The sequence below is a fragment of the Phoca vitulina genome, unplaced genomic scaffold (genome assembly GCF_004348235.1).
Source record: "Phoca vitulina isolate PV1807 unplaced genomic scaffold, GSC_HSeal_1.0 scaffold70, whole genome shotgun sequence".
Taxonomy (NCBI): Eukaryota; Metazoa; Chordata; class Mammalia; order Carnivora; family Phocidae; genus Phoca; species Phoca vitulina.
In genome coordinates this window covers 2,131,371-2,149,175 of record NW_022589773.1, presented here as the reverse complement: position 1 = coordinate 2,149,175, position 17,805 = coordinate 2,131,371, and the positions used below count along the sequence as shown (strand labels likewise).

General features: G+C 40.9%; 1 protein-coding gene and 1 non-coding gene across 2 annotated transcripts in view; both read left to right on the top strand.

Annotated features, from left to right (window-relative positions):
- The window catches only part of SLC28A3 (solute carrier family 28 member 3), a 53,207-nt gene that overhangs the window by 17,320 nt on the left and 18,082 nt on the right, over positions 1 to 17,805 (top strand). The window contains exons 2-6 of the mRNA XM_032392906.1: positions 2,290 to 2,385; positions 11,715 to 11,797; positions 14,505 to 14,596; positions 15,398 to 15,587; positions 16,790 to 16,934. Coding sequence (XP_032248797.1) covers positions 2,290 to 2,385; positions 11,715 to 11,797; positions 14,505 to 14,596; positions 15,398 to 15,587; positions 16,790 to 16,934 — 606 coding nt within the window. The remainder of the gene's footprint in view (positions 1 to 2,289; positions 2,386 to 11,714; positions 11,798 to 14,504; positions 14,597 to 15,397; positions 15,588 to 16,789; positions 16,935 to 17,805) is intronic.
- Positions 3,625 to 3,731, top strand: LOC116624796. The gene has a single exon (XR_004297952.1). It is a non-coding gene; the product is annotated as a U6 spliceosomal RNA (small nuclear RNA).

Here is a 17,805-nt window from a genome sequence, read left to right as displayed (position 1 = left end):
AAAGAAAGAAAGAAAGAAAGAAAGAAAGAAAGAAAGAAAGAAAGAAAACCTCTGTTGATCTGTACTCCCCGCAACACCCCCTGGAAATCTGTAGTTGCTTGAGCAGCATGGAAAGTGCAGGATCGAAGCCCAGGCACAAGGGACTCCAGGCTCAATAATCTGCCCTTCGGAGGATCTCAAGCCAGAATTGAGTACACCCAGCAAATAACACTAACTAGAGAAATTAAGTGGCTGCTTAGAAATACTCATACACAACACCACAACGTTGTCACCCACTCAGTGGAGTGACAAGCTTGCATTTAGAACACAATATTGGTTGTAGTTCAGTGTCCTAAGGTATGTAGTCATCTGTACTAATGTATCTACTTAATCTGAATTGCTAAGTAGGTGTAAAGAAACAAGGAGTTAAGGAGTAATTATGGACCACCCATTCAGGCCCTAGGACTCCAATTTGAAAAGAAGCGATAAAACAAAGCCAAGCAATGTCTCAAGGGTTATTTTTCCAGCACCAATCAACACCCACAATACCCCCATTATTCCTGTTGGAAAATCCTCCGATGGGAAACATTGTTCTTCCTGAACATGTTAAAAAGCCAAGGTGTACACTCTACTAGGGGTAAAATAATCCCATTACATGTTACAAAATACATCCAGGAGTGCCCTTGTCACCACTTCCGCCTACTTTACCCCACCCCCAAACACACACACACACACACACACACACACACACATATCCCTTCCTCTTGCATGAACTTGAAAAAGGCAGGCCCCTTCCTTGTGCTCCATAAGTTTCAGATTCTGCCACCAGGTGGCAGGAATAATCAAGAATTAGCAGGAATTACCAGGAAGGTTGGGCCGCTCCTCCTGGAACCAGAAAATGTCAGGATTCTGGAAGAGATCACAAGAACACACAATCGAAACTGTGGTATAAATGGGTAGACTGGGGCTGAGAAGATGTGACCTACCCAGCATCACACATGTAATTAGGGAACCCGAAGACCAGCCCCCTCATTTACCTGTGTCTTGTATTTCCATCAACTCATGCTGAGTTTTATTTTTAACTTTTTGTTAAGGAAATTTTCAGCGTCCATGAAAGCGAGATTCGTAAAATGAGTCCCTAAGTGGCCACCAGCCAGCTTCTGCAATTAGCAACACTTTTGTCATCTTGCCATACTGTATACAGCGCCCCCTACTGTATTTGTTACCAAATAATCAGATGTACCGCATGGCCACACCCGTTAATGCAACATTAAAATCACTGTGGTTCATTCACCCAACAAAGAATTGTTAGCATCTCCTACGTGTGGAGGACTGTGCTAAAGTAAGATATACAGCCGTAACCAAAAGGTCAGTATGGCAACAAGGCTTTCATGCATAAATCAAGCGTGTGCTGGAAGTTAGATTTTATTCATGCTTCATACGCTCTCGTGTTTCGATAGATAGAAAATGCAACCTAGGTCAGAACTGTCATTCTTTTATAGCTCCTTGGGGCCAGTCAGAGATCTAAAGTTAAAATCAAAGTCATACACTTGTTCTTTCAAAGACAAGGTCACAGCCGACAGGCCTAGCAGAGGACATTTCCTGAAAAGCTATAGGGACCTACCTGACACGGTTTATCTATCTTGTTGCCTTACTTGGAATGAAGTAACTGAGGAAGGCAAGCTGGGATGAGATGGGAGAAAGACTGGACCCCGCCCCCCCCACCCCAAAAGGTAAAAGAGAAATGAGCCAGGTGTCTGTCATATCTCAGAACAGCCGCTCAGGGGCGAGGACATTCCTCCAAGAACACAGCTTACTCACTTCCTTAAAGTAAAATCACCACAGCCTGACAAAAGAAGGCATTTTTCTTATTCTCATTACTACCAGAGGTTGCTTTAAACTAAACAAAACACATTTTAGCATCTCAAAATCCAACATCTAAGAAGAAAACTATCTGGACTACATTTCGCTTTATTTTATATATTGGAAGCCTGTGTTATGTGACACACCCTAGTCTCAACTCTGCTTATTATAAAGTCACATGACTTAGATGGGGACGCCTGGTCCTCCTCTCTCTCTTTCTCAGGTTGGACCACACCATTCCCTCTATCAGAGCAGAGCAAACCAGAAATCATCTGTCTCCTTCTGAGCCCAAGATTCACTGGTTCTTTCTTTATTCAGCTGACGCATCTGAACACCTCATCTTTGCCACCCCATCCCTCAAAAGTCTTCTAGGTCCTGTTTCTTGAAATAACTTTTGGGTTTTTTGGTTCTGAAATTGTATTTTTGCAATCTGTACTTTTTTCTTAGAATGAAGATGACTTTGATGAAAGCCAGAACACATCTGGAAACAACTCGCTAAGGTGTAGAGTTGCGCAGAACAGAGAACACAAAACCGCCAAGCAGGTACTCCGGTGATGGTTCGAGTGAATCTATTACCATGGTAACCGCTGTGCAACAGGGACTGAGAGCTGTGGGGACAGAAAGTGGGCGCTCAGCTGGCACTCAGAGGAATGAATTAAATGGTAATTAGGATGTGTAAGGCAGAGTCATGAAGAAAACACACATGCTCAAACAAAGAGATCTTGTGTTGATACACCTGTCCCCAGAGTTTTCTGCTGGGGAGAGTATGTAGGCTTTCTCTGGACACTTCACTAGTACAGATTCCAGGCTCCATCCTAAAGCAAAAAGCACTGGCTTAAACCAAAGCATCTCAATTTTAAAGCAAGTGAGGCAGATGAGGAAGGTTCTAAGATATGGTTCTAAAACTGTCCATCATGCCCTAGGGTTCCCCAGGGACACCTAAGTTTACAGCAGACTGAGGCACTCTGTCACAAGGCCACTTATATTTTTTATATATATATATTTAATTCTGGGTAGGAGCTCATTTGAAGAAAGCCTTCTGCTGCTAAAAATCCAGCAGATTATCCATGTAGACCATCCTTTTTTTTTGGTAATTCTGGGTGCCGACTATCAAGCCATTTATTGGAGGGAGTTATTCTCATGATAAAAAGAATAACTTGTTTGAAGTAGAAAATGTGGGAAATTATTGTAGCAAACTTTGGAAGATAAAAAAAAAAAAATTACCTATATAATTCCAGAAAAAAATCAGTGCCTAACATCTTAAAATATGGCCTTTTAAGGCAAATATATATCCACATGCCCATGTCATGGGCCATGTACGTTCATCAATTGCAACAAATGTACCACTCTGGTAGAAGATGGTGCTAACGGGAGAAGCTACGCATGAGCAGGGGCAGCAGGTACACGGGAAATTTCTACTTTCCCCTCAGTTTTGCTGGGAACCTGAAACTGCTCTTTAAAAAATGAAGTCTTTTTTTTTATTGTTTCAAAAAACAATCAAAAACAAAAAAAAATTAAATACTTTACTGTTATAAATAAGAATATAAAGAGCAAGGAGGAGCCACTGGATTTGGCAACAACAGTCCTTGGATGACCTTGGCACCAGTCATCTCAGTAGAAATCTGAGTGGGTAGGATGTGAGGGCCACTAAAAGTAAAGGCAATTCTTTCAAGTGGTTTGGCTGTGAAGGGAAGGAGGGTGGGTAGATGTCCCATGACTATGGGGTCAAGAAGATTTTGTTGTTGTTATTGTCGGTTTTGGTTTGTTTAAAGATGGAGACAGGTACTCACTTTGGCAGCACATATACTAAAACTGGAACGACAGAAAGAAGATTAGCATGGCCCCTGGACAAGGATGACATGCCTATTTGTGAAGCATTCCATATTTTTAACACCAAAAAACCATAAGCCAGTTAAAAAATGGGCAGAAGACATGAATAGACATTTCTTCAAAGAAGACATCCAGATGGCCAACAGACCCATGAAAAGATGCTCAACATCACTCAACATCATCATTTGAATGCAAATCAAAACCACAATGAAATATTACTGCATACCTGTCAGAATGGCTAAAATCAAAAACACAAGAAATGACAAGTGTTGGAAAAGATGGGGAGAAATAATGAATCGTTGAACACTACATCAAAAACTAATGATGTGCTATATGCTGGCTAACTGAACTAAATAAATAAATAAGGAAATTAATTAATTAATAATTAATTAAAATTTTAAAGAAGATGGGGAGATAAAGGAACCCTCGTGCACTGTTGGTGGGAATGCAAACTGGTGCAGCCACTGTGGAAAAGAATATGGAGGTTCCTCAAAACTTTAAAAATAGAACTACCCTGTGATCCTGTAATTGCACCATTGGGTATTTACCCAAAGAATACATAGGGATACATGCACCCTTATGTTTATTGCAGCATTATCTACAATAGCCAAACTGTGGAAGCAGCCCAAGTATCCATTGATAGATGAATGGATAAAGAAGAGGTGAGATATATATATATATATATATATATATATATATATATATATATATATATGAATATTATTGGGCTATAAAAAAGAATGAAATCTTGAAATTTGCAACAACATGGATGGATCTAGAGAGTATAATGCCAACTGGAATAAGTCAGTCGGAGAAAGACAAATACTATATGATCTCACTGATATGTGGAATTTAAGAAACAAAACAAATGAACAAAGAAGAAAAGAGATAAACCAAAAAACAGACTTAACTAGAGAGAGATGGTTACCAGAGGGGAGGTGGATGGGGGGGGAGGTGAACTAGGGGAAGGGGATTAAGAGCACACTCATATGATGAGCACTGAATCATGTAGAGAATTGTTGAAGACTATATTGTACACCTGAAATTAATATAAAACTGTATGTTAATTTTATTAAAATTAAAATTTTTTAAAGAAAAAAGTGTACCAATCTGACACGTAAAAACAAACAAACAAATAAATAAAGATGGGAACTGTTTGGGGGAAAAAAAAGAACAGTTAATGCCAGACATTCCATAGGCAGTAGGTAACTTCAAATTTCACTGTAAGAAAATAATAATTATGATTATTTAAATCAAATATTTGTCAAACTTTAACATATTGGCTAAGCTAGGTGTTAGATGGGAATGAAATGAATAAGGCTCCTGTATACCCCTGTCCTCAACAGCTGCAGCTTGGACCCCACTGGCCTCTTTTTCTATTACCCTCCACCTTCCTAATTCCTTGGATCCAGCCCAGAAAATGAAGGTAGTCTAAATGAAACATATAATGGAATTTGGCATCAAAGGACTATATGATCTTTGAGAATCCTTTCAGCTCGGAGACATGCTTATGACTTAATTTATTTTATTTTATTATTATTTTTAGAGAGGGGGGTGGCTAAAGGGAGAGAGAGAATCTTAAGCAGGCTCCATGCCCAGTGCAGAGCCCGATGCAGGGGTCAGTCTCACGACCTGAGCCAAAATTAAGAGTCAGACACTTAACAGACTGCCCCGCTTATGACTTATTTCTGAGTTCTCGCAAAGTACAGAGAATCACTGGCTACCTGGGATATGACAGAAAATAAAAGCTGAGATATGGCATTATCCCTCTTACAGCACGTTCAAAACTGCTCCACGTCTGCATACTTCCTTGTCATCCTCCCTTGCCATGCTTACAATAGCTGGACCTATTTGAAACATTATTGCAAAATGGAGGCAGGAAATCCTCTATGCTATCCTGAGAACAGAATGGGTCGTGGATATTTAAAAGTTTGAGTTGCACATAGAAAGATAGCCCAGGTATATACTTCACTCCATTAAATAGAGCAAGGGTTCACTGAGAAAGGGAAATGCATCCAAACTTTAGCCCACTGATAGAAGGACCCTAGTTCCCAAGGGAAAGCTTATCAGCTCTTGAAGATACTGGGCTCGTGCTCACATCTGCAGACCAAGCCTTAGCCTGCCAGGAAAATAAACCAGCCTTGGTCTTAGTCCTTTGGAAACCAGGGCTGGCAGAGTATAAAAGGAGATTTAGGTGTAGGGTTAGGTTGTGTATTTGAGACCTTTCTTGTTTCTTAAGAAAGGCTTGTATTGCTATATACTTTCCTCTTAGGACCACCTTTGCTGCATCCTAAAGATTTTGAACAGTTGTTTTCGTTTTCATTGGTTTCCATGAATTTTTTTAATTCTTCTTTAATTTCCTGGTTGACCCATTCATTCTTTATTGGGATACTCTTTAGCGTCCATGTATTTGAGTTCTTTCTGACTTTCCTCGTGACTGAGTTCTAGTTTCAAAGCATTGTGGTCCGAAAATATGCAGGGAATGATCCCAATCTTTTGGTACCAGTTGAGACCTGATTTATGACCTAGGATGTGATCTATTCTGGAGAATGTTCCATGGGCACTAGAGAAGAATGTGTATTCTGTTGCTTTGGGATGGAATGTTCTGAATATATCTGTGAAGTCCATTTGGTCCAGTGTGTCATTTAAAGTTTTTATTTCCTTGTTGATCTTTTGCTTAGATGATCTGCCCATTTCAGTGAGGGGGGTGTTAAAGTCCCCTACTATTATTGTATTGTTGTCAATGTGTTTCTTTGCTTTTGTTATTAATTGGCTTATATAATTGGCTGCTCCCATGTTAGGGGCATAGATATATAAAATTGTTAGATCTTCTTGTTGGACAGACTCTTTAAGTAGGATATAGTGTCCTTCCTCATCTCTTATTATAGTGTTTGGTTTAAAATCTAATTTGTCTGATATAAAGATTGCCACTCCAGCTTTCTTTTGATATCTATTAGCATAAATGGCTTTCCACCCCCTCATGTTAAATCTGGAGGTGTCTTTGGGTCTAAAATTAGTCTCTTGCAGACAGCATATCGATGGGTCTTGTTTTTTTATTCAGTCTGATACCCTATATCTTTTGATTGGGGCATTTAGCCCATTTACATTCAGGGTAACTATTGAAAAATATGAATTTAGTGCCACTATATTGCCTGTAAGGTGACTGTTACTGTATATTGTCTCTGTTCCTTTCTGGTCTATGTTACTTTTAGGCTCTCTCTTTGCTTAGAGGACCCCTTTCAATATTTCTTGTAGGGCTGGTTTCGTGTTTGCGAATTCTTTTAGTTTTTGTTTGTCCTGGAAGCTTTTTATCTCTCCTTCTATTTTCAGTGACAGCCTAGCTGGATATAGTATTCTTGGCTGCATATTTTTCTCATTTAGTGCTCTGAATATATCATGCCAGTCCTTTCTGGCCTGCCAGGTCTCTGTGGATAGGTCTGCTGCCAATCTAATGTTTCCACCATTGTAGGTTACAGACCTCTTGTCCTGAGCTGCTTTCAGGATTTTCTCTTTGTCTCTGAGACTTGTTTTACTATTAGATGTCAGGGTGTTGACCTATTTTTATTGATTTTGAGGGGAGTTCTCTGTGCCTCCTGGATTTTGATGCGTGTTTCCTTCCCCAAATTAGGGAAGTTCTCCACTATAATTTGCTCCAATATACCTTCTTCCCCTCTCTCTCTTTCTTTTTCTTCTGGGGCCCCAATTATTCTAATATTGTTTCATCTTACGGTACCACTTATCTCTCAAATTCTCCCCTTGTGATCCAGTAGTTGTTTATCTCTCTTTTTCTCAGCTTCTTTATTCTCCATCATTTGGTCTTCTATATCACTGATTCTCTCTTCTGCCTCATTTATCCTAGCAGTTAGAGCCTCCATTTTTTTAATTGCACCTCATTAATAGCCTTTTTTATTTTGACTTGGTTAGAGTTTAGTTCTTTTATTTCTCCAGAAATGGATTCTCTAGGATCTTCTATGCTTTTTTCAAGCCCAGCTAGTATTTTTATAATCGTCATTTTGTTTAGTTTTTTATTTATTTATTTATTTATTTATTTGAGAGAGAGAGAGTAAGCAGGAGCAGGGGGAGGGGCAGACGGAGAAGCAGGCTCCCCAGTGAGCAAGGAGCCCAAAGAGGGACTCGATCCTAGGACTCTGGGATCATGACCTGAGCTGAAGGCAAGACGCTTAACTGACTGAGCCACCCAGGCGCCCTATAATCGTCATTTTCAACTCTAGTTCTGACATCTTACTAATGTCCATATTGATTGGGTCTCTGGCAGTCAGTACTGCCTCTTGTTCTTTTTTTTGAGGTGAGTTTTTCCGTTTTGTCATTTTGTCCAGAGAAGAATAGATGCCTAAACCCAGCAGGAGAAGAGAAATAATAAAGATCAGAGCAGAAATCAATGAAATAGAAACCAAAAGAACAGTAGAAGAGATCAACAAAATGAGGAGCTGGTTCTTTGAAAGAATTAATAAGATTGATAAACCCCTGGCCAGACTTATCAAAAAGAAAAGAGAAAGGGCCCAAATCAACAAAATCATGAATGAAAGAGGAGAGATTACAACCAACACCAAAGAAATACAAACAATTATAAGAACATATTATGAGCAACTCTATGACAGCAAATTAGATAACCTGGAAGAAATGGATGCATTCCTAGAGACATAAACTACCAAAACTGAACCAGGAAGAAATAGAAAACCTGAACAGACCCATAACCACTAAGGAAATTGAAGCAGTAATCAAAAATCTCCCAACAAACAAGAGCCCAGGGCCAGATGGCTTCCCAGGGGAATTCTACCAAACATTTTAAGAAGAATTAATACCTATTCTTCTGAAACGGTTCCAAAAAATAGAAATGGAAGGAAAACTTCCAAACTCATTTTATGAGGCCACCATTACCTTGATCCCAAAACCAGACAAAGACCCCATCAAAAAGGAGAATTATGGACCAATATCCCTGATGAACATGGATGCAAAAATTCTCACCAAAATACTAGCCAATAGGATCCAACAGTACATTAAAACGATTATTCACCACGACCAAGTGGGATTTATCCCTGGGCTGCAAGGTTGGTTCAACAACTGCAAATCAATCAGTGTGATACAATACATTAATAAAAGAAAGAACAAGAATCATATGATCCTCTCAATAGATGCAGAAAAAGCATTTGACAAAGTACAGCATCCTTTCTTGATCAAAACTCTTCAGAGTATAGGGATAGAGGATACATACCTCAATACCATAAAAGCCATCTATGAAAACCCACAGCGAGTACCCATTCTCAATGGGGAAAAACTGAGAGCTTTCCCCCTAAGGTCAGGAATGTGGCAGGGATGTCCACTATCACCACTGCTATTCAACATAGTATTAGAAGTCCTAGCCACAGCACTCAGACAACAAAAAGAAACAAAAGGCACTGGAATTGGCAAAGAAGAAGTCAAACTCTCACTGTTTGCAGATGATATGATACTTTATGTGGAAAACCCAAAAGACTCCACCCCAAAACTGCTAGAACTCATACAGGAATTCAGTAATGTGGCAGGATATAAAATCAACCCACAGAAATCAGTGGCACTTCTATACACCAACAAGACAGAAGAAAGAGAAATTAAGGAGTCAATCCCATTTACAATTGCACTCAAAACCATAAGATATCTAGGAATAAATCTAACCAAAGAGGCAAAGAATCTGTACTCAGAAAACTATAGAATACTCATGAAAGAAATTGAGGAAGTCACAAAGAAATGGAAAAACATTCCATGCTCAATGATTGGAAGAACAAATATTGTGAAAATGTCTATGCTACCTAGACCAATCTACACATTTAATGCAATCTCTATCAAAATACTATCCACTTTTTTAGGGGCGCCTGGGTGGCTCAGTCGTTAAGCGTCTGCCTTCGGCTCAGGTCATGGTCCCAGGGTCCTGGGATCGAGCCCCGCATCGGGCTCCCTGCTCCACGGGAAGCCTGCTTCTCCCTCTCCCACTCCCCCTGCTTGTGTTCCCTCTCTCGCTGTGTCTCTCTCTGGCAAATAAATAAATAAAATTAAAAAAAAAAAATACTATCCACTTTTTTCAAAGAAATGGAACAAATAAACCTAAAATTTGTATGGAACCAGAAAAGACTCCAAATAGCCAGAGGAATGTTGAAAAAGAAAAGCAAAGCTGGTGGCATCACAATTCCGGACTTTAAGCACTATTACAAAGCTGTCATCATCAAAACAGTATGGTACTGGCACAAAAACAGACACATAGATCAATGGAACAGAATAGAGAGCCCAGAAATGGACCCTCAACTCTATGGTCAACTAATCTTTGACAAAGCAGGAAAGAATGTCCAATGGAAAAAAGACAGTCTCTTCAACAAATGGGGTTGGGAAAATTGGACAGCCACATGCAGAAGAATGAAACTGGACCATTTCCTTACACCACACACAGAAATAGACTCCAAATGGTTGAAAGACCTAAATGGGAGACAGGAGTCCATCAACATCCTAAAGGAGAACACAGGCAGCAACCTCTTCGACCTCAGTTGCAGCAACTTCTTCCTAGACACATCATCAAAGGCAAGGGAAGCAAGGGCAAAAATGAACTATTGGGACTTCATCAAGATAAAAAGCTTTTGCACAGCAAAGGAAACAGTCAACAAAACCAAAAGACAACCGAAAGAATGGGAGAAAATATTTGCAAATGACATATTAGATAAAGGGCTAGTATCCAAAATCTATAAAGAAATTCTTAAACTCAACACCCAAAGAACAAATGATCCAATCAAGAAATGGGCAGAAGACATGAACAGACATTTCTGCAAAGAAGATATCTAAATGGCCAACAGACACATGAAAAAGTGCTCAACATCACTTGGCATCAGGGAAATCCAAATCAAAACCTCAATGAGATACCCCCTCACACCAGTCAGAATGGCTAAAATTAACAAGTCAGGAAACGACAGATGTTGGTGGGGATGTGGAGAAAGGGGAACCCTCCTACACTGTTGGTGGGAATGCAAGCTGGTGCAGCCACTCTGGAAAACAGTATGGAGGTTCCTCAAAAAGTTGAAAATGGAGCTACCCTATGACCAGCAATTGCACTACTGGGTATTTACCCCAAAGATACAAATGTAAGGATCTGAAGGGGTACGCGCACCCCAATATTTATAGCAGAAATGTCCACAATAGCCAAACTATGGAAAGAGCCCAGATGTCCATCAACAGATGAATGAATAAAGAAGATGTGATACACACACACACACACACACAATGGAATATTATGCAGCCATCCAAAAAACCCGAAATCTTGCCATTTGCAATGATGTGGATGGAATTAGAGGGTATTATGATAAGCTAAATAAGTCAATCAGAGAAAGACAATTATCATATGATCTCACTGATATGAGGAATTGGAGAAACAAGACAGGATCATAGGGGAAGGGAGGGAAAAAGGAAACAAGATGAAACCAGAGAGGAAGACAAACCATAAGAGACTCTCAATCTCAGGAAACAAACTGAGGGTTGCTGGAGTGGAGGGGGGTGGGAGGGATGGGGTGGCTAGGTGATGGACACTGGGAAGGGTATGTGCTATGGTGAGTGCTGTGAATTGTGTAAGACTGATGAATCACAGACCTGTACCCCTGAAACAAATAATACATTATATGTTAATAAAATATTAAAATGCTAAAAAAAGGAGATTTATGCAGCCTCTAATATTAAGTTCATTTAGCTCGTGCCTGAAAACAGAGCAGGGGTTGAATGACTGCAGTAGAGACAGGAGCAAAAAGTAGAGATATAAGCCTATTCCCTAAAGAAAAAGAGGAAACCCCAAAAGCTCCTTTGGAAGAAAAAGGTGAGAGAAGTGTGATCTGGATTTTTTGTGATAAAGGGGAAAATGTCTGCAGAAGTAGATAATAGGAGCTATCTTCTTGCATAATAATTTTAAAAGAGCTTTTGTCAGTCCTTTGCCAAAATTCTGAGCAAAAGAGATGAGGGTCCATTATTCCCTGGATTCTCATTATTCCATCTCTGCTGCAACGTTTGATTTCCAGGATGAAGAGCAAGTCACCATGGAGCAGGATTCTTTAAGAAACAAAGAAGATGAGGAGGATGATCCAGAGACACATCAAAAAGGGTACAGGTTCAAACCAGAGAAGTAACCATACTGACCTCCTATTTGGTTTTGCCACTTTGTTTTATCCTCATTTAATTTTAAACATTTATTATTATTTATTATCTATTACCACCACTACCACCAATCCCCCTTCCCTACTACCCACCCAACACCATTTTCAGAAAAATTAATGCTCTATGATAATCACCATGGTAAATTCAAACTGCTGATATCTTAGGAACCCAATATCCAGGACAGTCTTCTAATTAAAGGCATAAATTACCAACTAATTGCTCCAGTCCATGCAAAAGTAGTTAATTCATCTTCTCAATGTCAATCAATAAGCAATTGATTTCTCAAAACCCAATCCACATTAAGTCCCAACAAACTTGCTCTTACGTTGTAGTATCCTGAAGGTATTCCAACTCCTTATTGCCCCATGAGGTAAGAGAGGCAAACTGTTTTCTTTATTTTTTGGACCAGGAAAATGAAGTGACCTATTCAAGGTTAGTCAGCTAGCGAGGAACAAAGAAATGCAGAAAACATGCTTCTGGAAACAGAGCTACCAGAGAAGTGACCTACTCAAGGTTAGTCAACTAGCGAGGAACAAAGCTAACTTAACAATTTCAGCTTCTGATTCCTAGTCCAAGATTGTCTGGTTTGTCATAACACTCAAGTATTTGTCAAGTTTCTGAATGCCCATTTAAATTTTATTTAAATTTCTATGTCTCTGAGGAACTTTGTTTTTATGCATCAGAAGGTATCTCTGGAGTTGGTGAGAATTAGGATTAAAAGCTCTTGTCACCATCCAAAATATTTACTACCTCAGAAACCTGAGCTTAGTTCCATCTTTCATTTTACTTTATGAATCTCTGACCCCAGGGGCTGAGAAATTCTCTTGGGTGGGCAAAGGTACTCAGGTTTCCCCTAATGTTAATGGGATAGAAGCAATCACCAGGAGGACAGAAGTGGTCTAGTCAAGATAACCAAGTGGCTGAAGCCTCTATTTCGAGCTACTTTACTTTATGCAGTGTGAGATTGCTGTCTTGGACCACATACATTCTGTGCAATTAAAGAATCTGATGAATCCAACCTAAAGTACATGAATGTGCTCAATTCAATGTTGCCCTCCACCTCTGCCACTTTGAAACACTATCAGAAATTGAAGATGATGGATCATCAACCTTTCCTAAATTCAACCATGAAAACTTAGTCTTTACTGAACTTTTATTTCCTCCACATCTTCTGGATCAGTATTTCTAATTCACTAACATACATAACATCAAAGTTTTCATGAAGTAAGACTCATCATTACTATGTGTGATATGCTCTCATACATTCTATTCTTTCTTATTAAAGAAGGGTGTCCCGCACTGTGCTCTTCATAATCCACTGATGGGTCCCAACCCACAGTGGTAGAATACTGTTCCAGATAAGCAACACACACTACCACTTCATTTATCTGGTAATTCAACAAATGCCCATCAAGCAGCCTCATCTCCAAGGGTCCTAGTGCAACCAGGCTCATATCTGTTCTCCAGGAAGTTAGCCAGTCAAGACTTCATCACAAAATATGATCAAAGAAGACAGTAGGAGTAAAGCACAGAGGAATGCCTCTGTCCGAGGAGATGCAAGGTGTTGTAGGAGTGAGGGGCTTGGGCTCTAACCTGAAACGTGCAGGGGGTGCCAAGACTTGGACACACAGGCATAGCTGCTGCAAGGTGGAGAAGTGGAGGGGAGGTCCCAGCTCAGGGTTGAGTCCTTTGAGATCCTGGAGATGAGGAATCTCCTCTAGGAACTAGAAGTGGCAATGATTAAATGTGTGAATAAATTCCTTCCTCCAGTGGGAGAAGAGGTCTCCATTAGAAGGGGCACTGAGGAAAGAGGTGAATGCAGGGAAGCCAGATTTCATGGCAGGAATGGAGGGAACCAGGAGCACCCCAGGAAAAGTAGAGGACAGTCACTGTGTGTATGGCCCTGAGGCCCCTCCAAACTCACTCGCTGATGGACACCGTCCTCCCCAGCAGAAGTGATCAGATGCACATATTGCTCACTCACTACCCACCACCCCCTAACAAAGCTCTGGACAGAAACAAAGGCATGCCAACAATGCCAGAACTTTCTGGAAAGCTATATTACAACCTACTGGCTGGTAGCTCTGAACTCCACAAAACCCTTCTTTACATTTCAAGCACCCAGTGAAGTCTGTCAGTCTCCCACTAAAACCTACGGTAAGCCGGCACAGGAAACAGCCCGCTCACTCAAACTCTGTGAGACCAGAAGGGCTGAGAGTTTCTAAAATCAACATTTCATAACTGTGGCTTAAAAGCTATCAGAGGCCCTCAGAGTCCAGTGAGAAACACTCTCATCTTATGATTTATTTTCGGCTTTTGTTTAGTTACCAGCTCCCCTGCTCTGTTTCCAGAAGCATGTTTTCTGCATTTCTGTAAGCCCTCAGGGCTTGGCACATCCACGAAGCAAAAGTTGATCCAAGCCATGGCTGCTTGTAGTCTTAAATGAGATGAGTATCCCATTTCTATTTTGTAGGACATACACTTCGCCAATTTGTTCGTTTGCTTGCTTGATTTACAAAGCCTCATCTAGCTCAGTGTGTCAGTTTATTTCATGTTTTTGATGTTTACTTCTGCCTGCCTTTTTGCTTTTGTGTTGTGAGGCGAACGTGATAACCACTACACTACGGAAACTCACTGCTTTTGTGTTGTTACAGGTATCTGGAAAGGAAGTATGATACGGTTTGTGATTTTTATAAGAAACACAAAACCACCCTTTGGTACATCATCTGGGGCATCTTACTACTAGGTAAATAATGAATGGAAGGATGGATGCCAGCGTCTTTTTTTGAGAATCCCCCAAATATTAGTTTTCTGTAGAAAGAAAATAAAGCTTTCTAATCTTTCTGTTCCCCCGGACTTTGGTGAATCCAGAGAAGCAGAGAGGATAATCAAGAAGCCCCAAGTGGTGGGTCTCGACTGGGGTTGCCTATGCAGATTGTTTCCCTGTTCAGTTTATGCAGCCAGCAGCTAATTATTTAGGTCCCCTACTCTTACGGCCTTTGTTGTTGTAATGGATTTAAGGGTTGGTTAATGCAAATCCAGGTAACTAGAAAACATGGTGATACTCACCAGGTGGGAACCTAATTGCAGGGGGCAATCTAAGCAATTCACACTTCATGCAAATACAATGTGAGCAGGAGCCTGGGGCCATGTAGGCTATTCCTCTTTGCTGATGAGCAGGTCCCCTCTATTGACTCCCTCCAAATCAAACGGTTCCACAGCCCATTTTGCAGAACACTCCTGTCTATAAAATGTGAACCCTCGCACCCAAGTCCGCTGACATTAATTGAGGATCACTGCACCTCCAAGGTCAATGGCTTGGTTGGTGCTCAAATAGCTGAAACAGGGAACAGCAGGGTTGAAAGCTTCCTCTGTACTGGGCCAGCTAGTATTCTAGGCTTTTCAAGCCATGCAGCGAATGCCACACAACTCTGTATTCAGTGGCTTCTTGACTGAACCTCCCCTTGGCTGAGCCATGTCAGTGCTGGAGGCTGGTCGGCAGCTTGGTGTGGGTGATGTTCTATGTCTGTGCTCACTTTCTCAACAGGCTACCTGGCAATGGTGACTGCAGCTTGTAGGCTAAACTTTCAGAGAGCCCTTCCCCTTTTTGTGATCACCGTGGCCGCCATCTTCTTTGTGGTCTGGGATTACTTTATGGCCAAATATGAGCATCGAATCGATGAGTGCCTGTCTCCTGGCAAAAGGCTCCTAAACAGCCATTGGTTCTGGATGAAGTGGTAAATGCACCCAGTCCTCTTGTTGCTTTTGAGAGGGATGTTAGTCTTTTCCAACACTGTTCCAAAAATGTGTTCTGAAATTGCTCCCTCATTTATGGGCTATTGAAACAAGAAATAACCGAGTTATAATGCTTGTTATAATGCCTTCATTTTACAAACAGGAAATCAAGGCCTAGATGGGGCAATGACTCGTTCAAGATATGTTCAAACGTCCCTACAAACTGCTTTAATTTCAAGTGCCACTAAATGATAAAATGTTGTCCAAACAATGGGACAGTTCTGACTTGGGGAGGCAGCTTTCTGATATGTTCAAACATCCCTACAAACTGCTTTAATTTCAAGTGCCACTAAATGATAAAATGTTGTCCAAATGATGGGACAGTTCTGACTTGGGGAGGCAGCTTTCTGCTCTGGGCCTGAAGCTGGCCTCTCTGAGAGGAAGACCCTGTGAATTATTAAAGCCGACTCTTTCCTATAGGACCCCATATCCTATGAGTGACCACTCAGGGCTTTTCCCTCAGCCTCTTTCTGTGGGACCTCTTCTTCCTCCAGGTGGCCCTAGTGGATTGGACACAGGACAGGTTCTCCCCAGAATGGCTCACAGGGGATGTACCAGGAAAGTTCACAAATCCTTGACCTAATAACACAGGATTGTGCAATCCCAACACAGCATGCCTTCTGGCTCTGCCCTCCAAGCTGTGAGTCAAACTTGTCATGCCCACTGGATCTGCCAAGGAGTCAGAACCCATCCTGAAGTCCAACTTAGCTCTCTGAGGCTCAACTGAAGTCCCCCATCTTCAGAGAACACATTTCAAGTTCTCCCCTAAAGGGAAGAAAGGTAAAATCTCTCCCATCTCCTAAAACAGAAGTCAGGACTCCCAGCAGATCTCTCAAAGAAATCACCAGTCTTCCCTCTCTAAAGCATCCTTTCTCATCTCTGAACCCTTTGGTATGTCCTTGAACCAGCGAAGAGCCCAAGAATTATAGAATGTGCTTCAGGCAGTGCTTAATTTTTTTTTTTTTTTTTTTTTGGCTATTTGCCTTTATAGCCACAACTAAAGAGGGTCTGTGCAATCTCTAGAAGCATAACTTGCCAGGGTATGCTACTCTTAATAAATTTTTTGTTTGTTAGTTTAAGCTTGCTCCAGATTTTCAGGTTAGCGCAACAAATGATGCTGATGCCTCCTTTCTGATTCTCTTAGGGTGATTTGGAGCTTACTGATCCTGGGAGTTATTTTGTGGCTGATCTTTGACACTGCCAAATTGGGCCAACAGCAGCTGGTTTCCTTCGGTGGGCTCATAATGTACATTATCCTGATATTTCTATTTTCCAAGTATCCAACCAAAGTAAGTGTGAAATCAATCCTTTTCAGCTTTTCCCCTCTTTTTTTCCCCCTCATGTCTAAATTGCTCAAAATAATGAGTGTGAGAGAATTCCACTGTTACTCAGTATTTGTCTTACCTTGTTATGCTATATTAAGTGGCTAGGGTGCCTTTCTTCCCGAGCTTTCTTAGTACTAGTACTCTCTCATTTTTCATTCTCAGTAATTTGCCAGTTACACCACCAGTGAGGTGTTCTCTCCTGCCAAGTCCAATTTCTACTCATGTACCCCACCTCCCTCCGTCAAACACACAAAGAAAATTTATCTATTTTGATCCTGGTTTCCCCAGGCCAGTAAATAATCTAATATTCTACCACTGGATTCTGCAGTTCATCAAATTTCTATTTGCAAGTTAGGTTATTTTACTGCAAAAATCTGTCCTTAAACAGTTTTGTTCCCACTGAATTCAATTCTCATTCTCATTCTGTCAGCCTGTAACCCATTAAATGGGCAAGAATTCGGAGACATCGAAGCTTTCACTCACGACTCAGAATGGCAAACTCCAGAAGGTTTTACTGGCTTTCTGAAAGGTTGACCCAAGAAAAACAAGTCACCTAATAGGATCCAAAGTGCTTTCCCATCTCGGGTCAGCATCTTCACTGGTTTCTATGCCTCCGATCCCACAGTTCTTTGCAGCCCACTCATCTCCGCACCAAAAATGAAAGCAGATGATTGTCCATTCCTGCTGCACTCCCTGGCTCTGCATTAGAGTTAATTGGCTCCTTTTACAGTGAAATGAGAGCCCCTCAACAGGGTGGAATTTCACTTAATTCACTTACAAATTGTCAGATTAACAAACCTTGGGCACACAGAGAGAAGCCATGTTCTGCCTTTCC